The 23076-nt window shown below is 55.4% G+C and overlaps 2 protein-coding genes and 1 pseudogene across 2 annotated transcripts in view; 2 read left to right on the forward strand and 1 right to left on the reverse strand.

Annotated features, from left to right (window-relative positions):
* The window catches only part of Ep400 (E1A binding protein p400), an 82144-nt gene extending 80599 nt beyond the window's left edge, over positions 1–1545 (forward strand). Inside the window, exon 49 of the mRNA XM_047562797.1 lies at positions 1407–1545. The gene's annotated coding sequence lies outside the window, so the exon portion shown is untranslated. The remainder of the gene's footprint in view (positions 1–1406) is intronic.
* LOC124991532 (E1A-binding protein p400-like) lies at positions 22–17536 on the forward strand (annotated as a pseudogene).
* Positions 17537–19128: 1592 nt separating this feature from the next.
* Ddx51 (DEAD-box helicase 51) lies at positions 19129–23008 on the reverse strand. The gene is given in 17 exon segments (XM_047562198.1): positions 19129–19552; positions 19688–19822; positions 19917–19980; positions 20106–20207; positions 20456–20572; positions 20657–20772; positions 20845–21012; positions 21014–21044; positions 21193–21320; positions 21322–21339; positions 21425–21533; positions 21668–21774; positions 21901–21924; positions 21926–21973; positions 22054–22199; positions 22343–22527; positions 22860–23008. Coding segments are annotated over 17 exon segments (1674 nt in total). The 3' UTR covers positions 19129–19525.
* Positions 23009–23076: the final 68 nt, after the last annotated feature.

The following is a 23076-nucleotide window of genomic DNA, read 5'->3' on the forward strand; positions in this document are numbered from 1 at the left end:
GTGAGCCCTTCCCAGAAACACATGCGCTCTCCCAGCAGCCGCCTGGCAGGCCTTGGTGGCGCCTTGCCCGAGGCGGGCAGTGCGCTGTGTGGTACCGCTTCCTCCCAGGGCCACTGGGACCTGCTCCTGGCTGCTCAGCCAGGTCCTCAGGCGCCCGCGGGTGCCCAGGCCCATCTTCCTGCTTCCGCCCTACGCACCCTGTGCCCCTCGCCACCCCCTCCACCAGAGGGTGCAGGTGACAGCACAAGCCACAGTGTCTGAGACCGGTGGCGGGGACCTGGCTTCTGCACAAGGAGCTTGTCTGCAGCTACGTGTCCAGGGTGGCCGTGAGGACCCTGGTGCTCCTGGTCCTGCCAGGCCGAGCCTTTGCTTTCATTTGTGCGGATGTGCTCGTTGTAGAAGGAAGTGCTCTGTCCCTGCCACCAGTGGAGGCTCTCGCGTACACACCAGTGAGGGGACCAGATGCAGACGGGCGCGCCTCAGGGGGCGTCGCCGTGGGGGTGCTGGTCCCGCCCCCAAGGCCTTGCCCCAGGTTCCAGAAGGGCAGGGAAGAGCCAGTGCCTGGGCTCCTGTTAGACCCAGTGTCCTTCAGCGCTGCTGGGCCTCTGAGTGCCCTGTGGCCACCAGCGTACCCACAGTGCTCCTTCTGGAGCGGAGCTGCCCCGATGATGAGATTGAAGGCAGTCGACATGTAGTGTCCTCAGTCACCACCCTGCTCCTCAGGTCTGTGGCCTCGTGTGGCCTGGCTGCACGCAGGAGTCCCAGACCCTGCCTGGTTCTGTCACTGCGGCAGGTTCCACGGGACAGGGCTGTGTTGGAACTACCACGCCTGGGAGTCCTGGGGCCCCACACCCCTGGGTCTGGCCTCCGAGACCCTGTGCTCCAAGCACTGCTGCTCACCTGGTCTCAGGGCAGCACCCCACCTGTTCTGGCCCTGTTCACTCCTCACCCTGTCCCCTCCTGTAGCACCTGCAAAACCACTTCGTTTCCAGCAGGCAGAGACTTCTGATGCTCATCAGTGTCTCAGTGAGAGTGCTCCTTAAAACGTCTATTCTTAAAATGTGTTTTCAACTCATGTCTTCATATCTTGATACTTCCATTTCTTTTTAAAGACATGGAATCTGTTAGTAAGTTAGTGTCACTTATTTAACTTGCTGTTCAGTACCTTTGGTGCTAAGTTTTTAGGTTGACTTGTTGATGAGCGATAAGAACCTAGAGATTTTGCTGTGGATTCTCTGGTCTGTCCGAACAGTCGTTCAGTTCCCTGGTGAAGCGTCAGTGTCTGGGAACCACGTTTGGTGGCGGGAAGGTGGTCCTCTGCCCGGGCTCGTGAGCGCCCTGTGAGGTGGGCAGCAGGAGGCCGTGAAGCCTGCCCTGGGAAGGAACACGCCTCCTTTGGGTTTCAGGAACACCTCATCAAGATGCAGAAGCAGAAGGTGCAGCTGCCCCCACAGCCCCCGGCGCCACAGGCCCAGCCAGGGCCCCCCCAGCCGCCAGCACAGGTGCAAGTGCCACCCCCGCAGCCCCCGCAGCAGCAGAGCCCCCAGCTCGCCACTGTCACGGCTCCGCGGCCCGGGGCTTTGCTCACGGGCACCACCGTGGCCAACCTCCAAGTGGCCCGGCTCGTAAGTTGCAGTTCGCGTGCTCCTGTCCCAGGGCAGCACCGCCCTCCACGTTTCCAGGGGGCTGCAGCTCTGGCTCAGAGGGTGCTGGGTGTCGCGGCAGCCTCGCAGGGGAGCAGGGAGGGGTCCGTCCCGGGAGAGGAGGAGGACACTTCACACGTGGCACTCGTCGGCAGCAGTGCTCCCCAGAACTGACTGTCCCCAAGGCTCCTGGGGACTGCAAGGTCGAGACTGAGTCTGGAGCGTGAGTGGTGGCGTCAGACGTGGCCTGGGGCTGTCCCCGTGCCGCAGAGGGCAGCGGCTAGAACAGGCGCCTGTGCAGGTGCCCTGAGACGTGGCCAGCTCAGGTGGGTGGGAAGGTCACTGGACAGGGAGAGCCTTGGGGGATTTTGAAGGAGGCGCTTGACAGCGAGATGCAGGGGTATGGGGCATGGAGGGCCAGCACTGTCACTCACCACTCGGTGGTGGAGCCCACCTGGGAGCCAGGTGCTGCTGGGGTTCTGCTTTTTTCCTGGCTTGGTCCTCAGTCACCCCATGGCAGGGAGAAGTGTCTTAGATGAATTGCACGCGGAGGTGAAGATGCTGAGGCACGTGGATCAAGTACCTGTTCAGATCGCCCTCGGGTTAACCTCTGACGGGCAGTGTGCATGCCATTTAATGCAGTGGGTCCTGGTGTCCCAGAGGAGGGACGGCTGTTAGGAAGTGCTGTTCGGGCTCTTGCTTCAGGAGGGTAGAGGAGTGGAGGGGAAGCCGCTTTGAAGAGCAGCTGCTCTGCAGGGGAGGAGGGACCGGGCAGGACGTGTGTGGCTCACGCGCATCCCCAGCATCCTGGAAGGCCTTGTGCTGGCCTCAGCATCCTGCATGGGTCCTTGCAGCCGCTCTTTCCTTCAGTGTCCTGTATGTGAGAAAGGACCAGTTTCCACCTTCCATCTGTAAAACTGTCTTTAAGGGAAGTCCTGTGTGGCAGCAGGGTGCAGGTCCACAGGAGCAGCTGGCCCAGTGCCCACTTCAGGCAGGAGACTATGGCAGTGAGGCGGCCCTGGCCTGAGTGGGAGCTGAGGCAGGGGCCTGACTCTGTTGGGTAGTTGGGGAGGTGCAGGAGCTGGAGGAAGAGGAGGCAGTGGCAGCGGAGAGCGCACCTGAGAGTGGGTGGGCTGGCCTTAGGGTTGGGTGCCCTGCAGCTGTGGGCCCTGCTGCCTTCCAGTGCTGTTCTTGGCTGTGTGATGAGCCTTGTGGGTTTTCTCCGGGCTGGACTTCTGTGGAGCAGTGTGTGAAAAGACACAGCGTCCTGACCTCCTCCGGACTCCTGTGTTCTTCCCGTCTAGACCCGGGTCCCCACTTCCAGCTGCAGGCCCAAGGGCAGATGCCAACGCAGACACCACAGCCTGCCCAGGTGGCCTTGGCGAAGCCTCCGGTGGTGTCTGTCCCAGCAGCTGTGGTCTCCTCGCCTGGCGTCACGACTCTGCCCATGAACGTCGCGGGCATCAGTGTGGCGATTGGGCAGCCGCAGAAAGCAGCAGGTGCCTGACCCGCAGCCCTTCCCCGTGCCGGGCCCTGTGTGCCGTGACCCCGCGGCCCTCCCCCGTGCCGGGCCCTGTGTGCCATGACCCCGCAGCTGCAGCCCTGGGCCTGTCGCTCAGGTCCTGCTGTGGGCGCAGTTCCTCAGAGCTTTCCCCCTCTGTTTGCCCTCAGTCTAACTCAGCACTGAGGTCCTGAAAGCTCTCCCCTCCACTTCCACGTGCCTCAGGAACCCAGGGCACCTTGAGCACGTTCAGGGCTGGCTCCTTGTCACGGCCGCAGGCTCACCACTTTCTGTAGGGATGCGTCAGTCCCAGCAGACCCAGCGTGAGCGGGGCCCTCCTGGCCTGAGCCAGCTCACGGGCCGCGTTGCTCTTGCAGGACAGACTGTTGTGGCCCAGCCCGTGCATGTCCAGCAGCTGCTGAAGCTCAAGCAGCAGGCTGTGCAGCAGCAGAAGGCCATTCAGCCGCAGGTGGCCCAGGGCCAGAGCGCCGTCCCACAGAAGGTAAGACTGCTGTTGAGGAGCGGTGTCGGGCCCAGGCCCCAGAGGGCACGGCGGCTCCATTTACCACGCCACCCCCTCTCAAGGTGCGCGCTGCCTGTGGGGTGCTGGTCTGAGGACGCAGCCTGGAGGGGGCCTCGGGGAGCTGTGGGGACGGGTAGGCCCAAGCCAGCGTGTCAGCGGCCGTGGAATCGTGTGACCGAGCGTCCTGAAGGGCTGGGGGAAGCAGGGGAAGCAGCCAGAGTCCCTCTGGGACTCCTGGTCCAGGCCAAGGGGCAGCGCTGCTGGTGCTCTCCTGCCTCCAGGGGAGGACCTTCATGGGAGGGCCTGGTGTGAGGAGGGAGCCTGCAGGCGGAAGTGCTGCTGCGGGATGTCCGCGGGCCCCTGGAGCGAGGGCAGAGCCGCCCTGTCCCTGGCCTGCAGCTGCCTCCCTCCCGTCGGCACAAGCTGCAGGCCGGTGCGAGCCGTTCTCTAGTGGAGGTGTGGGTGCGGGGCCTCAGCAGAGCAGGGCTGCACTGACCACCTCCCCGTGGTCCCTGAATGCATCCGGGGCTCACCCTGAACAGCCCTTGTCCTTCTGAGAGAAGGAGGACTTGCCCAGAGCGGCAGAGCTGGTGAAAGGTGGCAGGCTGGCTCTGACCCCAGGGGCACCCCGACTGGCTGGGGAGAGAGGTCGGGGACTGAGGTGTGCTGTGGGGCAGTTGTTGGAGGCGACACAATCACGGTGTGTTGGTGGCATTGAGGCAGGGAGGCTGCTCCTCTGGAGCTCCTGGTTGAAATCCCTGGTTGGAGGACGCCCAGACCCCTGGCCCTGCCTTAGCTCACACCTCAGGCTCAGACGGCCTCCCAGAGGTGGGTGTAGCTGCCACGTGCCAGTCAGCCTGTGTACCGCAGGTGCCGTGCCTTTGCTGTCCTCCCCGTTAAAGTAAGAACTCGGGCCTTTGTCAGTTGTTTGGTTCCAGGCCCATCAGGACTGGAAGACCCCACAGGTGCTGCACTTCTTAACGCTGATCTTTGGCTTTGTCTTGTTTCTGACTGATCATTTTCCCAAGTGGCTCACACCTCCTGAGCAGGAACCTGCTCTTTCGGGGTGCTGATCACCCTGTCATATTTGGCACCTAGAACAGGAACTGCTCAGAAGGAAATTCAGAAGGAAAATAAGGGGTCAGGTGACCTGGTTGCCCCTCAGATCAGAGGGTGCACCCCTAATTTAGAAAGAGAGTGGAAGGGGGAGAGTGAATTTTTAGATAGCCTGATGTTAAATTGGGGCAAACCCTAAAAGAGAAAAGTCTGCCTAACTGTGCTTAAGATCATGCTCAGTGGGAATTCAGTAAAGAGAAATCAACCTCTACAATTTTTAAAAGTGGTTCCAGACCTGGTTGGTTTAGACCGAGCAGATGTGATGGGCAAGCCTGCCTGCCTCCTGGCGTCTCTGTCCATGCAGGGGGCTGGGAGAGTGGCAGGCGCCTCCAGCAATCAAGCCAAGTAGATGCAGGCAATTAAGGCACTGGGAGGGGACCCGGACCAGGAATTCAGGGCCGGTCTCGAAGCCTTAGGAGAGGAAAGGACTGGCAAGTTCCGCAGTCTGGTGGAAGGTGGGACTTCTAACCCCCCGCAGGGTGGGTGGGAGGCCACAGCTGGTGGGGGAGTGCCTGCCTAGGCAGAGCCGCTCAGGGCCAGGCCAGCGGGGTGAGCCCTGCCAGAGGAATGGGCAGCCCGACTGCCCCAGGGTCCCCAAGCGAGCCTTCTTCCTTGTGATCCTTGTGAGAAATTAAGCCCATCTCTATTAACAGAAGAGGCTCACCTTTGACCTGACCCCTGGATCTGGCATCAAAGAGGTGTGAACTTGGGCAGCTTACTCCTAGCTCTCCCCTCCCACCCTGGCCTCCCACCTGGCCTCTAAGGGGGACCGAGGGGGAGGAGGAGGCAACTCCCACCCTTTAATCCCACAGTGCTGGGGGGCGAGGACGGCGATCGGCTGAGATGCGCTGCAAGGCTTCCCTTTCTTGATCACGTTCTCACTGAAAAGAAGGAGAGGGGTGGCAGACTGAGCAGGAGCCGCAGCCAAGCCGCAGCCCTCCACGGGCGAGCCCACGTGCTGGCCAGGAGCACGCCATGGCTGTGGGGTGACAGCAAGGGCAGGTCTGCCGAGCCCCAGGAGGGCATAGCGTCCAGTTGCTCTATCTGAGATCCCTGAACAAGGTGGATGGAGCAGAAGCTTTGACAGGTATTTGTATTGTTACTGTGGAGCTCGGCTTATGGAAAGTCGCAAAAAAGTTTTGTTTATTTGACTGATTTGCAAATGTGTGTGCACAATGGTTATTTTACATTATGACTGCATTACATGATATCAGAAGTGACTTACAAATCAAGCATGCTCATAGTTTAAAATTAGAATAATGGATCCAAATACCTTTAATTCATGTGATTTAATAAGATTCAATTTAAATTGGATAAACAGATGAAAATAAAGATGTCTTTAAAATTATTAATTCAGATTTTTCCAGCTGGCTGAATAATAAAGTTGCCAATTCCTATAATATTTGAAGTTTATGTCCATTTGCTTCTAATAATTTTCTTCCACAGGAAGTAGATGATTAGTACTGTCATCTACATTTGTTTAATGTCTTGGCTTTTACAGTTAAGAATAAGTAAGTTAAATTTAAGGTAAAGGGAATTAATTATATCTTTATTAAAGGAGATATTTATTTTATAAAGTCAGAATACTGAAATATAATCTAAATTAAAAAATTAGGTACTCAACTAAAATATATTTAAACATTAGATGTGTTTGTAATTTGGTTAGTATAAAGAAGGTCTAAATTCCCTCTTTTCTGTGTGTTCTCACTGAGAACCAGGGTGCTGGGAGTTCAGTTTTTATCAGGTTTGATTTGTGTGTAAGAGTTTTAAGAAATTTTTTACCTGGTAAAGTAAAAGACTATACATGTCTAAGTAAATTAAAATGAAATTTGTGCAAAATAATTTTCAAAAGATTTACATGTAATTAAATTGGTTATATATAATGAACACAGTCAGCTAAAGTTATTCAGAGCTTTTTACTCTTTAAATCCTGCTGAGTTTCTGACATGAGGCCTATTTACAAATGTAAATAAGATTTTTTTCACCAACCTCTATTAATTGGGCCTTCTAACTAAAGGATAAAAGAAAGAAAATAAATACTTAAAACATTAATCTACTTTATTTCAATAGAATAATTTCTTATGTCTATTGAGTTTTATTAGTTAGAAAAGCTAATTTCAGGAATTAAGGTTTATACAATTTTGGTTAAACAATAACTGTTGTTTTAAAGTACCACCTTACATTCCAGATTTCAAATTTTTCTTTAAAAGCTAAACTTGATTAATATAAAAACACCAATGTGATCATGATAATTATTACTAACTTGTTATATATCAATTTTGTTTCCCAAATATGTCTATTTAAAGTATAAGATTAAAAGGACATTTTACAAAGCAGATGTTCTCAAACTAAAGTTTTCTATAACAGTGGTCTCTTCAAACTTATATAATAATAACATTAATTGGAAATTTAATGATGTCATTTAATATTTCATACTTAAATAAATGTTATAAAATTTTATGTTACTGTCTACACTGAGAAGCAAACTTAACTATATTTCTGAAAGAGACACTAGCTTTTTTAAGAGTTAGCAAAATTCCCAGCACTGCCAAAAAAAAAAAAAAAAAAGTTAGCAATGTGAGATATGAAAATGTTTTGACACCTTCCCTCCAGAGGGGGGTTAAAAGCTAAGTTAAGAAGTATACATAAGAATCTTAAAATTCTACTATCCATAGATAACTACTCGTAGCATTAGCACATAACCTTCTACACTGTTTTCTATGCATATACTTATAGATATACATATTTTATAAATATAAAATTGTATCAGTATCACTTGTGAAATTTGTAAAATTATTTTAAATCGCACATAATATTCTTTTGTAATACTATTTTTAATGCCAGGTTTTATTTTTAATCATTTGGTTCATTTATCCAAAACCCTCTGTTGGACATTTAAATTATTTTTGCTACCTTAAAAGCAGAGTTCTTAAGAATATTCATACAGCTGTATCTCTAGCACTATTTTTTTTTTTTTGCGGTGCTGGGGATCGAACCCAGGGACTTGTGCTTGCAATGCAAGAACTCTACCGACTGAGCTATCTCCCCAGCCCCTCATACAGCTGTATCTCTATACATAAAAATCATTTTAACATAAATTCCTTAAAATGTGATTGCTATATCAATGGCATATAAAATTCTAAGACTTTTTGAATACTTATTATATTGCTGTCCTGAAAGATACTACCATTTGCATTCTACCCAGCAATATTTGAAAGTACTAATTCCCCATACTGATTTGATGATCGTGGAAATTTTTCCTAATTTGGTAGGGAAAAAACTACTCATTGTTTTACTTCACTTTTTTTATGATTAATAAGTGGAAGAATTTTTTCCTGTGCTCACTGAATATATGTATTTCTTTTTTCTTTTTTTTTTTTTTTTTAATTGTCAATGGATCTTTTATCTTGTTTACATGTGGTACTGAGTATGGAACCCAGGGCCTCACACATGCCAGGCAAGCGCTCCACCACTGAGCCCCAGCCCAGCCCATGGGTGTCTTGTTTTAGAAAGTGCCTATTTATACCTTCTGTGCCTTTGTAGAACCACCTCTCTTAAGTTGAGACTGCCTCTCATCTCTTTCCAAGTTAAGGTAATCATTCAAGTTCATTTAAAGTTAAGTTCAAAAGATAAATTTTTGTTGTGCAAATTGCTGTATTCTTAAAATAAATTTAAAAATACTATATATAAAACTAAAGATTCAAAATTACACAAAATTATATTCCTTAACTTACAGCTACTACAAAAATTAAATGTTTGTACGCTTGTCAGTTTTATATTGTGTTTTCCTTGCAGACCTTACAACCATGTTTGTTAATGCCTTACACAGGTACCAGTTCCAATGTGACAGCTTAGCAAGATAAGGCCATCAGCTATAAGACAAGCAAGCTGTAAAACTGACTGCGTGTCTTCTCTCACCCCATTGTATGATTCTGTTGCTCAGCCCATTACTAGAGACTAAATCAGATCACACATCTGGTAAAAACTAGGCCTTCCTAAATGTCTTCTTCAACTCAGTGACATTGACTTTAACAATCCTCACCTGCACGACAGGTAACTTTTGCTAGTTTTCCTGGCCAAATAAAAATATTTATTAAGTTACTTCTTACAGTTTAAATACAGTGCTAGGCCATTGTCTACGATTTAAGGCTAATGATGCTCCAACTTATACCAACTTTTTCATACAATTTAAAGAATAAAAAAGGGAGAGCAGAATCCTACATAAACCCACTAAATCTCACAAATTACTTTTTTAAAATTTTGTTTAAATTGTGATACCGCTGCTCAGTGACACATGGAGCAACAGAATGAACCAGATTCAGTAGTAACATAGAGTAGAGGCTCTCCTTGTGTGTTTCCAGGGAACCAGCCTGTTGTCATGGAGAGACTGAAGAGACTGGCACCTCAGCTGACCAGATAGTCCAACAGGGAGGTAGTAAGACCCCAGCCACCGTGTTCACAGCCATGCTGGCCTCGGTGAGCTGCCAGGCAAGCAGAGTCACGAGAGACCCACTGGACTGTTTCCCAGATCCACCTTTAGTGCGCCCAGCAATGTGGACTGCAGGATCCATCCCAGTATTTACTAACAGTACTCACATGATGGAAGATTTTACAGATAACAGATTACACTTACTGATGCTGCTGGATTTTATTACACTGGCTACAGAGGGAACCTACCCAGAAGCTGGTCCCATGATAAATATGCTGGCTATGTAAGGTAACTTTTGAGGAAAAAATAGCATAGGGAGTACCTAGGCCAGCCAGCCACACTGGCCCTTGGAAGTCCAGACAGCTATTAGAATGGGACTTTCTCATAACAAGGCAGTCATTTCCATGGAATAGCTGCCAGTATCGTACTGCCTAATTGTCCTGCAGTGGAAGTTGGCACCTTTCCTAAGTGGATGGAATGTGCAAATGTCTTGCCAGTGCAACATAAAATCTCTAAAAGTGGTGGATGTTTTGGTTTGATCTTCAAAAATTGATAAAAGATGTTACATCAGAGTGTCACCCTCCCCAGAAGACCTACTAGACGCATTTCCTTTTACTTCTTGAAAAGAACTTGCAGACAACCTTGTTTAATTTGAATTTTTAATATGGCAGAAGATCTAAGAAGCTAGAAAAATAGGTGTGTTCTCTAGAACTATTTTCAGAATATAAAAACAAGATTAGATATACAATCATTCCAATTTTTTGAAGCTCCATGTGATTCAGACTGGATATTATTTTGCACTACTAGTAACCGTGTAATGAAGACCAAATCAGAGGCCAGCAAACTGATTGATGTTATACTAGAAAGATCAATAATTCACATTTGGGCTTCTAGCAGTTATTTCTCATTTGATGATAATTTGGGTCCTGTGTGTTTTTATGTGTTCTTTTAGGCATAGCCCATTCTGTCATGATGCTATGACCTCTGGAGGTTTTGTTGGTAATATTCTAACTTTTGGGGAGGATGACATTCAAGCAGATCTCTGGCGTTTAACTGCTGCCTCGGATTTCCTCCATCTCACAGATGGCCCCATACTTAACCCTCTGGACAGGAACAGCAGGGGGTCCTGCCATGGCCTGTGCGCCTAGAGTCAGTCCTCTTTGTTTTGATTACTGGGAATGTAAGTAAGGAGAAGAGGTGACACACATCATGTAACTCGTAAGAGGTGTGATCTGACTCGGCTCATTTTCTCAATAGTTTGACTCAAAATACTTCCAAAGCCCTGTACAATTAGGTAAGTGTTGATAAAAAGATTGAGACTAAGTGCTTTAACAGCTACTGTCAACATGTTGGTAAGGAGCTTTCCCCTCTCAAGTTTGAACAAAAGCTTAAATGTCTGTGTTACTGCAGCCAAATATCAAACTTCCCAGTAGGATTGGAAAAAATTAAAAATTATCTAATGGGCATTTGGTACAACAATCATAGTAGCTTGAACCGTATGGAGTTACATCATGACATCCAGGATATTCAGAAAAGCAGGATCAAGCTCATGGACCCTGCATCTCTAGCTGATCAAATACTTCATGAATTAAATGGCTTTAATCCTGGAAATATGTAGAAATAGTCTGCATGGTATACTTTTGGAATAACGTGTTTGCTACTGATTCTTTTTTGTATCGTGATAATACGCTATTGAACCCTCAGATCCAAGGTTCAGGAACCCCGAGTAACTGCCCACCACTTGCATTTAAAACACAGAGAAGGGGGATATGTTGGAGACCATACATATACACATAAATCATGGTCCGTTCGAACCTTTAAGGCAGGGAGGCCGCTCCTTTGGAACTCCTGGTTGAAATCTCCCGGTTCAAGAATGCCCAGATCTGCTGGCCCCCATCTTCGCTCACAAGCCTCCTGGAGATGGAGGCTGGTCACCCTTCAGGCAGTGGGACAGAAAACAAGGCAGAGCTGTCCTCGGAGCACAAAGTCAGGAGGAAGGGGCTTACAGGAAGTGGTTAGGGCCTGCAGGGACCCAGGTGACTGGCCAGTTTACTTGCCCACCAGGGCTGGACAGGTGTCTTCCCCTGGCGCACCAGGCATAGCTGTCGTGCAGGGAAGCATGTGCCCTGGGATTGAGGCCAGTTGCTTGTCTCACCTTCATGCGGTGTCCTGTCTCCTGGGGGACAGCTTGGAGAAAGGCATGGTATGGTGCTCAGCACCACCTTCTGGTCCTGCAGCAGGATGGCTGGGCAGTTGGCAGAGGTAGCCTCTCTGGGCACCCAGGCTCACTGGGAGGCCTGATGGCTGGTGTGCAGTCTCAGACCTGGCTCCCGCCACAGAGAGGCCACTGCAGATTGCAGACCACAGGATGTGCCTCCTGGGTGGCGCTTTCGTTGTCTTGGCAGACAAAACTGAAGTCAGGATTAATGTGCACACACTGGGCATGCAGGTTTGTCACCTCTTGTACTGAATGCTTTCTGGGTGTCAGTCTGCCAGATTCTTCAATTAGCTTTGAGAAACTGGTCAAGTTCAGTCCCCTGCACAGGACCATCCACACACAGGTGCTGCGGAGATTGGCAGGTGTCTCCCAGCCTGGCTGCATGTGAGGGCAGACCTCCCTTTTAGTTCAGAGACTGCAGGAAGCAGGAGTGGTGGCACTGTGGGGTTCATGGGGAGCATGCTGTGAAGGCCTGCAGTCCTCCAGTGAGGGCCACGGCAGGATTTGAATAGGGCATGTGCTTACCACCATGCCGCTCACGGTCTGATGCACGGTTGTCTGTTTTCTCTAGCTGACTGCACAGCAGATCGCCACTCAGGGCCCACAGCAGAAGGTCGCCTATGCTGCTCAGCCAGCCCTTAAGACCCAGTTTCTGACCACGCCCATCTCCCAGGCCCAGAAGCTGGCTGGGACTCAGCAGGTGCAGACCCAGATCCAGGTGAGCAGGGCATGGAGGGTGTGGCGGGCAAGGGGGCTTGGGCCCTGCCAGCTGAGCCAGTGCATCTGCCCTGGGGTCGCTGGGGCAGTGCAGGGCCTGGCTGTGCTAGAGGAGTCTCTGGGGTCCCTGCACCTGCAGGCTGGCCTGGGCAGTGGCACCTGGCATCAGCCCTGCCATCCCTTGCCCCTCGGTTGGCAGTGGCGTCTCCCCCACGAGGCCTCTTGTTTGCCGCAGGTTTTGTCTTGCGTTCTGGTTATCTGTCCACGGTTCGTGGCTGCATGGCCTCTCCTGACACAGCATCTCTGTTCAGGTCCCCAGGCTCTGCCTTTCTGGCCAGCACTGGGGACCCTGCCCGGAGGACACGGAGCCCTCTTCGGTGGCCTCTGTCCTCAGCTTTGTGGTTCTGCTCTCTGGGTTTGGTCTTTAATCCTCTTTTTACACATGACACAGAAGAAAGGAACAGCCTGTGGTCTTAGGGCTGCCTGTGGAAAGGCCTGTGCTGCCCCCTGACCTGCCATGCACCTGAAGGCACAGGGCACCACGCCTTGGCTGTTCCGGGAGCTGTGCCCCTCCGCCCTGGCCTTGGGCAGCCGGGCAGGTCCACCGCAGCCCAGCCACTGCTGCAGCTGTGGCAGAGTCCCGCTGGCTCTGTGGGCGAGAGCGATGTCCTCAGCTCACCAGAGAGGGCGCAGCGCCCTCGGTGCGTTGCCTGGGAGCTGTGGGTGGACCCGCGGTGCCTCCTGTGCTTTGGTGCAGAGCCTGCTGCACCCCTGCCGCCTCGCTGGAGCCTCCCTGGGCTCGTCTGTGGCCTTTGCTGCTGCTTGTTGCCCCTCCTTCCCCTGCAGACGAAGCATCTGCAGGCCTCCTGCCCTGCTCTCTGGCCTGCTGTGGGCAGGAGTGCTGGCCTGCTGCACCCAGGAGCCTGGTCCTCAGCCAGGTTTTTGTTTTTTTAATCATTTTTTTACTTGAAGAATTCTTTTCTTTCCTGGTTTGCTGCCACTTCCTGCTCCTTTCGCCCTGGGCTCTCATCATGCTCCTGGGTGCCTCCTTCACACTCCCGGCTGTCCAGCTGCTGGTGCGCGCCAGCTGCCAGCTCCCGACTCTGGGCCCTGGCTGTCCGGGCAGTTTGGTGGAGAGGTCTGACCGACACTAGTCGGGCTGCGTCTTTGGTTAGAATTTTCCCGGCTTCTGCTCATAGCCATTCTCATCTTCCTCTGGTGCTGCCGCTGTCGGGGTCTCACCTGAGGAAGGTCCTGGTGCTGGGGTGTCTGTGTCCTTCCTGTTGGAACTTGTCCTTTTTTTCTTTTCTTTTTTTTTAAAATTTCACAATAAATGTAATGAACTTAGTGAACACTTACAGAATACCCCATTCTACAAATAGTCTTTCAAAAAAGAAGTAGTGGAGTTCTTCTCACCTTTTTGTGAGGTCACTATTACCAAGATATTTCAAAGAATTAAAAAATATAGAGAAGAAGCAAGGGAGACTGAGTGAGTGTGCGAGTGTGTGTGTGTGTGTGAGAGAGAGAGAGAGAGAGAGAGAGAGAGAGAGAGAGAGAGAGAGAGAGATGGAGGAAGAAACAATCTGATATTCATTATAAATTACAGAGTTACGGCTGAGTGAGGGAAATTATATTAAATTTCATCTTCAAAAAGTAAACTTGTCCTTCTTGCTCTGCCCTCTGGGCCTTTCTGTTCTTGCCCCTCTACTAGTTTGAGAGTTGTAAGCTGGTGAGGTGGTCACCCGAGATTCCTGCAGGCACAGGTGCCTGCAGGTGTGGGCTGGTCAGGGTTCGCACCCTGTGCTCCCTGGGCACCGGCCTCGGACTCTGTCGCGTGACCTACTCCTGTCCGCTCTCCTGCCTGAAGGCACTTGGGAACTCCCTTCAGTGTGGGAAGTGCCTGCTTCTCTGGTCCCGGAAGGCCGCTCGCTCAGGGAGGAACTCCACTGACACTGATCTTCCCGGCACGCTCGCCGTGCTGTTCCCTGCCTGCTGTTGGGCAGCTGCCCGGGGCGTGGTGTGCACACCACCCCATCTCTGACGCGCCGCCTGGCCTCCCTGAGTCACAGCCACGTCCCTCGGTGTCTGCAGCTTCCCACGCCTCTGTTCCCCAGCCCATGCTGCCGTGTCCTCCCTCCAGTCGCCCGGCAAGCACGCCTGTCCCGGCTTCTCTGTATCCTGAGTGATGTCTTCTACTCTGCCCACTGACGTGCTTTGTATTTTGGTTAGGTCTGATCTGCTCTTAGGCCCTCAAAGTTTCACTTTGATCGTTGTTAATGTTCAGAAATCCCAAGTCTTCCTGGTGTCCATGGCTCCCTGTTTTCAGGCTTCACCACGAACTATGATTTTTTTCCTTGTTAACTTTCTTTGAAGTTTGTTTGTGAGGTTTCTTTGTGGCCTGGGTGAAGGTGGTCTCTCACCTCTGCTGGGCTCCTGGCTGTGTCTCTTGGGTAGCGTCCCAGGAGCGTGCCTGGGAATAGCGGTCTTGTGTCTTCTCTCAGTGGTCGCGTAAGAACTGAGAAGGAGCCAGGAGCTGTGATGCTGCCCGCAGTCCCAGGGACTAGGCACCAAGGCAGGAGGGTGGCAAGTTCAAGGCCAGCCTCAGCTACTTAGTCCTGCTCAGTGGTAGAGCACTGGCTTCAACCCCCAGGACAAAAATGGCAGAAGGAAAGGGAGGAAGTGTCCATGCACGTGTTGTTCTGAATTCCATTGGCTCTTTGCTTTGTCAAAGGTTGCGAACTCCCTCAAGTTGTGCAGCAGCAAGCACCTGTGGCCAGCATCCAGCAGGTCGCCTCTGCCTCCCAGCAGGTAGGACCGGGCTCAGGTGTCCAGGACTCACACAAGCTTCCTGAGGAGGAAGCTGCACAGGGCATCCCCGGGCAGCATGGCCGCACAGTGCTCCAGGCTCTTGGTCCCACAAGAGGGGTCTGAGGACGTCCTGGCCCCTGGCTGACGTGGTCCTCAGGCTGTCCTCCGCTCTCTCTCTGAAGTGTGTGCCGCAGGGCAGATGTGCTCAGCGTAAAGCAGTGTTCCACTTCTGTGTGGCCTCAAGCCACGCTCGCATGTGGGTTTCAAGAAACAGTAGAGCGTGGAACCAGCCACAGCCAGGCCAGCACTTGCCGTCTCCAGAGGCTGGGGTCGCCGTGCGTGAGGAGCAGCAGCCTTGCCCGGGAGCTCAGCCGACACTCGGGTGACGTGCTCTTTGCTGACGTCTCTCTCTGACTCTCGGCACAGGCCTCTCCGCAGACGGTGACGCTCACTCAGGCCACAGCAGCAGGGCAGCAGGTGCAGATGATCCCTGCCGTGACCGCCACGGCCAGGTGGTGCAGCAGAAGCTCATGCAGCAGCAGGTGGTGACCACAGCCTCCGCCCCGCTCAGACCCCAGGCGGCCCAAGCCCGGCACAAGTAACCAGCCAGCTCGGACAGCCCGAGCCAGCAGCCCAAGCTGCAGATGAGGGTCCCGGCTGTGCGACTGAAGACACCACACCAAGCCGCCCTGCCAGTAGCCTGCCAGCAGAGTCGCCTGCGAAGCCAGGGTGCCTGGGAAAGCTCAGGAAGCCTCACCCGCAGGAGCGGGCCCAGCGTGCCTGTGCTGGAGCGTACTCCCCGAGCACCCTCTGCCCTGACTGGCTGAGGAGCGTGGCAGTGGTTTCCTTGGTGGCTTTACCTTTGGTGTCCACAGAGCAATAGTACTTGTTGAAAAGCCATCTGGCGTGGTCGCTGGTGTCTGGTGCTTCGCACACCCTATAAGTCAGCCTACGGGGCCGTTGCAGCGTGGCCACCCGTGGCCTGGCTCTCCCTGCCTGTGGTCCTCGGGACGGAGGGCTCTCAAGTCCATGCTCCGACCTCCCCTAGTGAGTGTGACTGGGTTGACTCTTGGAAGGGAAGGCCTGGCACTACTGCCCGTTTCAGTGCCAGGACAGGAGCAGGCGGTGACCTGTGACCCAGTTTCCACTGGAGTGGCAGTGTGGCCCCCAGCCTGCCCTCATCCGAAGGGGCTCTGACAGCGCCCCGCTGTGGACAGAGCTCGCCTTTGGACTCGGTGTGCCCGACAGCTCCAGGCACCTTTGCAGCACTCTGCTGTGGGCCCGCTGGTGAAGTGCCACAGACCTCTTGCTACAGGCCTGGCCTGCTCTCAGTCTGGAGCATCCCGTCCTCTGAGTGCCCTGTCCATGCTTCCAGGCTCCCTGGTCATCTTCAGCTGTCCGTCTGGCGGACGAGCCAGGCTCTGGAGAGGCCCTTGCCCTGAGGGGAAGGCATTTGGTGGGCAGGGGCAGCTCAGGGCCTGGGGGCAGGTGGGGTCCTCGCCTGGTGCTGCAGCAGCAGGAGGCACAGGCCCAAGGACCCCCATCGCTGTGCTTGGGTCTGCCCGTATCAGACGCCTGACCCCGCAGTGGCCTGTGCTGGCTGTGTGCGGCCAGCATGGGCCTGCGGGCAGGAGCCTGGCTCTGTGCAGCCAGGCCCACCCAGGGGCTGACTTGTGGGCGCTGATGAGAAAACTGGAAGGAAGTCAGAACCATGTGTCAGGAAAACGGGGGGCTTGGTGTTTCTGCTCATCAGCAGCATCGAGACCACGTGTCGTCAGCAAGCCCGGCGCGGGCCTGGCATGTGTGTCCAGCCGTGCGCCCTCGTGGCCTGCATGTGCTCCCCACTCCTCACCCTTGACGCTGCAGGACTGGGTCTGGCCATGCTGGCATTCCTTGTCCCTCCTCCTGTGCTGTGACCTCTTCAGACCTGACCGCTGAGCATAGTGCTACGCCCATCTGAGACCCCAGGGGGAGTGTGGAGACTTCCCTCCAGGCTGTCCAGAGAGCAGGCCTGGGACCTGGCAGGGTGGCGTGGACTCCTGCCTGCGCGAGCCTCTGCTCTCCAGTGAGCCTGACCAACATGTGGACAGAGGTGGTTTTACTTGTGATGTTGGCTGCTCCACCAGCTGCATGGCCCTTGGTGTTCACCGGCAGTGCCACGCCCCGTGCCCTGCTGCGGTCTGTCCCCTCGGGACGTTCGGCCTCGGCCTCCTTCCTAGTCGTGCTCCAGAGAATTCAGAATATGGAACCTACAGCCAGCAGCCAAACCGCCAGCTCTCACTGGCCCGTGGACACGGACCCAGTTGCACTGGAAACGAGAGACAGGTGTTCCAGCGTGGCCAGGAGTCTCTGTTCCACACCCACCCGGCTGGTCTGACAGGCGGCTTCCCTCGCTGCAGGCGTCAGGCCCGGGTGCCAACTGTCGCAGCCGGCAGCCGTGTTTCAGATTCAGGACCCAGACGAAGCTGTACGTACCGTGAACACGAGCGTCTGTGCTTGCAGAGCAGGGGCTCGAAGGGCACTGGAGTCCTGCCAGGCAGAAGGCATAATAAGTGGCCACCTCAGAGCCTCGCGTTTGTTTCTCACAGAGCAGCGTTGCAGTTACGGTGTGATGCCCAGTGCTGGCCGTGGGCACCAGAGTGCGCCAGGTCCTCCTGAGACATGGCGCCTACGTAGGGACTTGGCGCCTCCCGGGCAGTGGGGAACCCTCTTGCACTCAGGGCCTTGCTGACGTGCCGTAGCCAGGCAGCTTCTTTCTCTCCTGTTGCTTTGGACTTCCAAAAGCTCACGTTTTAGTAAACAGCAGGCTGAAGCAAGGGGCAGCTGGCACCTGGCTTCCGGGCACACCCTCCCCCATGGGAAAGGGCAGACTGTGCACTGGGAACCCACGGGCCAGGGGCAACCCAGCAGGTCCTGCATCCAGCTGTCCAGCTGGTCTTGGGAGGGCCGGGGCCCTGTCCCCTGCCTGAGCACCTGTGTGGCTCCACACCTCAGCAGCCACGGGATGTGGGGCTTGCAACTCCTCCCCAGGCCTCTCTGCCCTCCTCCAGGTGGCTGAGGACCTAGCGGGACATCTGGATAGTGCTCCAGTGGACAAATTCCCTGTCACGGTCCTCATGGTCCTGCTTCCATGACCTAGGCTGAGCTGTGCATTGGGTGGGGCTGGGGCCACCAGGGCCTCAGCCCTGCCGCACGTTGTGGCTCCTGCGAGGTCAGGTCACACAACCTTAGCAGCCGGCCTCTACCCTGCGACGTGCAGCCACCACCAACTGCCCCTTCCCTCCTGGGTTTGGCTGCCTCTTGCTGCCCTTGTACTTGGGTGGCTGGGGAAACTTCTGAGCACAGATCTGAGAAGTGCCCCGTGCCAGGGACTGGGTGCTGCCACCTCAGAGCTGCTTCTGGGAGCCACCTGACCACACCCATCAGCTGAGAAAGCCATAGGGTGGAGAGCGGAAGGTAAAGGCGGGGCGGCAGGCAGGCGAGAAGCCGACTTGCAGGCGCCACTGTGAACTGGCCTACCACTGCTGGCGTGGGCCGTCTGGTCTTCCCAAGGAAGCAAGGCCCCCTGGAAAGGACCTCCCGCCCCAGGACTGAGGGAGAACCCAGGGCTCTACCGTGAGTTACACCCCAGACCTTTTAAGACAGCCTCACTAAGTGGCCCTGAATGGCCTTGAACTTGTCATCCTCCTGCCTCAGCCTTCTGAACAGCTGGGCTCACAGGTGTGGCCACCACACACCAGCTGTTCATTTGCTTTTTAATCACCTACTGGAAGTGGAAAGCCAACGTCTGGCCTCGAGGGACTCGGGAGTCCTGGTGGTCAGCATTAGGAAGCGTAGGGAAGGTGCTTGCTGAGGAAGGTATGAAGAGTGGACTTGCTGTGTCAGCAGAGTCAGGTGACAGGAATTTCCTGGGTGGTTATGGAAAGAGGGATCTCGAGGCCACAGGAACAGCACTTGCCTGCACAGGAGGAGCACAGCCCCTGGGAGGACAAGGTTGGGGGTCCACACCCAGAGGGCCTGGGACCAGAGGAGGGCAGCACCCTTCCCAAGCCGCCAGGGCTCGGCTGAGTGCCAGGCAGAGGGCGTGGTGCTCCCGGGGGAGCCATCCGGGGCTGCAGGCACAGCAGCCACTCATCTCACACGTTGGTTCCTCTCCAAGAACCAGTTCACATCTGTCCTTCAAAAAATTTATTAAAACTTCCAAAGGAAGGCTTTTTATAAAGAGAGGCGAGCGCTTCCAGGTCTCTTCCCGTTCCACTCCTGGGAGGCCCTGCTGTGGATCTGCCTCAGGCCAGGTGGCGTCTCCCAGGAGGTAGGACCCTGGCATCAGAGGCACATCTGGCAGGGTCAAGGCGACCCCAGCCCTCAGCCAGGCAGCTACAGGTGCCATCAGCACCACCAGGGCTTGAGACCAGCTTGCCCCAGCATGGACTGCACGGCCTGGGCCCGAGGTCCAGGCTGCCTGGCTCAGACGTGACGCTGTGCCTAGCGGGGGCCGCTGCAGCAGCCCTGGGGGCTCCCGACCTGTGCCCACAGGAAGCCAGTGAGGGGGCAGAGCCGCTCCGGCAGCCTAGGTCGCCTTCTGCTTCTGCTCCTCCTGCGGAGGAGAGAGGGCCAGGATCACTCCCGGGCCACGTGTCCTGCCCCGCTTCCCCGGCTCTTCTCCACCCTGGGGCTGCTCTAAAACAGGCTCCACTTGCAAGACCGTCCTCCCTGGCCCAGCCGACCTCACCTTGACCCTCTTCTCTAGCTGGGACAAGGCCTCCTCGTACCGAGGGACCATTGGCTGCAGCAGCTCACTGGGGATCTCGTGCCGTGCTAGCTCAGGTGCCCTGGCTTCTGCCAGCATCCGGAGGAACCGCTTCTCCTGGAAGGAAGGAGTCTCGTGGGAGGGTCTTGACCAGTCCAGTACCCTGGGCAGCAGCAGCCTCCCCAGGTGCCACAGACACGTGCAGTCTCACCTGGACCTTGAGGAGCAGCGTGAAGGCCTGTCCGCTTCTCCCAGCTCGAGCTGTCCTCCCCACCCTAAAGCCACACAGATGCAAGATGGGAAGAGGGCTTCTCCCTGGTCACCCCCAACCCATCCCACACACGATGCCCAGGAGCTCACAAGCCCCGAAGCCCGAGTGGCCACTGCTGCTAGCCCTCACCGGTGCACGTAGGTCCTCAGATACTGGGGGGCGTCGTAGTTGATCACCAGCTCCACGTCCTGCACATCAATGCCGCGGGCGGTGGCATCAGTGCTGATAAGGCTGAAAGGACACAGCCTTGGGGTCCTGTACAGCAGCCAAGGAACACGCGGCCTGGGACCCAGTCTAGCAGAAGCAGGGATGTCTACACCCATGCCCACTATGCTGAAGGGAAACCCCAGGCCTTTTTGGAAATGCACTGCAGACCTTAGGGTGTAAGAGCCCAGTTTCCAGAAAGCAGCTCCTTCAGCAGGCCCAGGGTGACAGCTAGAGCAAACACCCCGACTCACAAGGCTGTACCATGTACTCACAGCTGGATCTTGCCCTGTTCAAAGTGCTTCAAGATTTTCTTCCTCTGGCCAGGCCCAAGGCAAGAGGAGAACTCGGCCACGTTCACACCCCCAAATGCTTGCACCAGCAGAAAAAGCCTGTGCAGAGAGGAAGCTACAGCTGAGGCATGCTGGAGCCAGAGCCCCAGCATGCCTCACCTGTACCCGCCCGGGCCTGCTCACCTGTGAGCGTGCTCTCGGGAGTTGGTGAAGCAGAGGGCCCTGGAGACGCGCAGCCCAAGGACCAGGTGCACGACAGCAAGCGGCTTGCAGCTGAGGCTGCAGGGCACGTAGTGGTGCTATGGAAGACGGCAGCAATGGGTAGGGGCTCTGGGCCAGCACCCCCTGCCCCTCCTGCCCCGCTCACTTACTGTGAGCCCCACAGGGAAGGTGTACTTCCCCGCTGAGTCCTCGTCTGCCTCCACACCCCTGTCTTGAGGGCCCTTGTGCATCGGCCCCGTGGAGAAGAGCCGGGGCTTGTAGAGGCCAAGCTGCTGCAACTTCTCAGGGTTCTGGGTCAGGGTGGCTGAGAACAGCAGGCTTCTGGAGAGGCATCTGGGGACAGCAGGTGCTGGAAAGAAGGAGGTATCAGCAGGACAGGCTCCTCACAGGCCCCAGTGCACACAGGAACACCACTGGGGCTCACATGGCCTTCCCTCACCACTCAAAGCAGTGCATGAGGGTGGAAGAGAAGGGTCAGCCCCAGCGTGACAGAGTACCTGGCAGCGGTCACAATCTGGGGCTGCCTTCTCTGGAGCAGGGCACAGGGGTCTGCAGGACCCTCACTGTGGAAGGCTGCGGCCACCACCCGCGGCAGCCAGGACTGGTGCATGCTGTCTATCATGCGGGTCAGCCTCGTCAACTACCTGCAGGCAAAACACACTGGCTGGCAGAGACTCCTTGCCAGGTCCACCCTCAACGTGGATCCCAGGCCTCTCAGCAGGCACCTACCAAAAAGCGGAGCTGCTGGAGGCTGAATCCTGGGGTCTGGTCTATGTGGTCCACCAGGCGGCCAGGCGTGGCCACGACAATGTCAGCTAGGCAGCGGTAGCCATCTGTTCTATAAACATGAATGGCTCAACCAAGAGAAGTGCCTTCTAGGGTCTTCAGACAGCAAGCACTGACCCCACCCAACAACAGACACTGGTGGGCAGAGTGGGAGACCCCGAAGAGCCTACCACCTGCAGAACCTACGTCTTCTGGACAAGACTCTCCTGCTCTTTGGCCAGCGACTTTTGCCCGGTGACCAGGGCGACCCGCAGAGGCGTGGCGTCTGTGTAGACGTTGAACACCTTACTCACCTACAGGAGAGATCTGCCGTTGGCCTGGGCAGGAGCTGGCCCTCCAGGGCAATGCCGAGGACTCTAGCAGTCTATTGGGGGCTGGGGGGGGGGCGGCGTAGGCTTGTAGGGGTGGGGTCTACATACCTGCTGAGCCAGCTCCTTAGTGGGGCAACACAACCAGCGCACGGACCTGGCAGACCACTCGGTGCAGCAGGGCCTGCAGGGAGGAGAGCTGCCTCAGCAGGGCCAGCTCCCTGCCATCCACCCAACCGGAGAGGGAGGGATCCCAACACCCACCTGCACCACAGGAATGACAAAGGCCAATGTCTTCCCACTGCCCGTCGGGGCAGAAATGCAGAGGTCACTGGGTTGGTAGCCACCTCTGCCCACCAGGAACCCAGTGGCCACACTCTCCAGGAGGGCAGGAATCACAGCTGCCTGAACTGGACAGGGAATGCATCAAGTTAACTGCCCCAGAGGACCTCTGCTCCAAGACAGCCACAGGGCCGAGAGGAACCACTGGCTCTCACAGGTGGGTACTCCGAAGCGTGCTCAGGACCCCTGCTGCCCACCCAGGCTAGGGCACCTGGAAAGTAGGCCGAGATGCCATGTGCACGCAGCTGCTTCTGCAGGTCAGGATGCACCTCAGGGATGTCCTCGATCGGAACAAGATCCTCGGTGACATTCTTCCTGACACAGCTTGGCTCAGCCAGCCATGCTGGCAGGAAAGGCTGGACCTGCAAGGAGCAGAATTTTCCAGAGCCCTCTGGCCTGGGGAACAGAGCAGACATGAGCGAGGAACCTTCTGACCAGCCTCCGCTCCTCCCCAACCGCCACCGGCCGCGCCCCACGCTGCCTTCACACAGCAGACACCTGGGCCCACACGCTGCTGCGCCCATGGGCCCCGGGGCCAGCACCACGCCGCCTCGCGCAAGGGCCAGTGCGGGCCCTCACCTCCGGCCCGCCAAGCGCACGCCCAGCTCTGCCACGTGCCCACCTACCCCCTCACCAACGCCTCCCGGCTAAGACGGGGCCACCGAGCTCGCGGCTCGCCAAACTCTAAGCCGCTGGCGAGACCGCCGTCCTCCGCCGCCGCCGCTCACCTTCGGGGTCTTCCTCCTCGAGAAGCCCCCCAGCACCGGGCCGGAGGCCGGGCCCCCAGCCTCCCGCTCCCGAGACTGGCTGTCTGGGGCCGTCCGGGCCTCGGTGCGCTCACTGAGCTTCGCAGCCGCCGCCTCGCTGGTCCCTGCATGGCACACCCCAGGTCAGCCCCGCCGCCGCCCCGGGAGGGAGGCCCGCCGCCGCCCCGCGTCCCCTGCC

This window comes from Sciurus carolinensis, chromosome 8, assembly GCF_902686445.1.
Source record: "Sciurus carolinensis chromosome 8, mSciCar1.2, whole genome shotgun sequence".
In the NCBI taxonomy this organism is placed as follows: domain Eukaryota; kingdom Metazoa; phylum Chordata; class Mammalia; order Rodentia; family Sciuridae; genus Sciurus; species Sciurus carolinensis.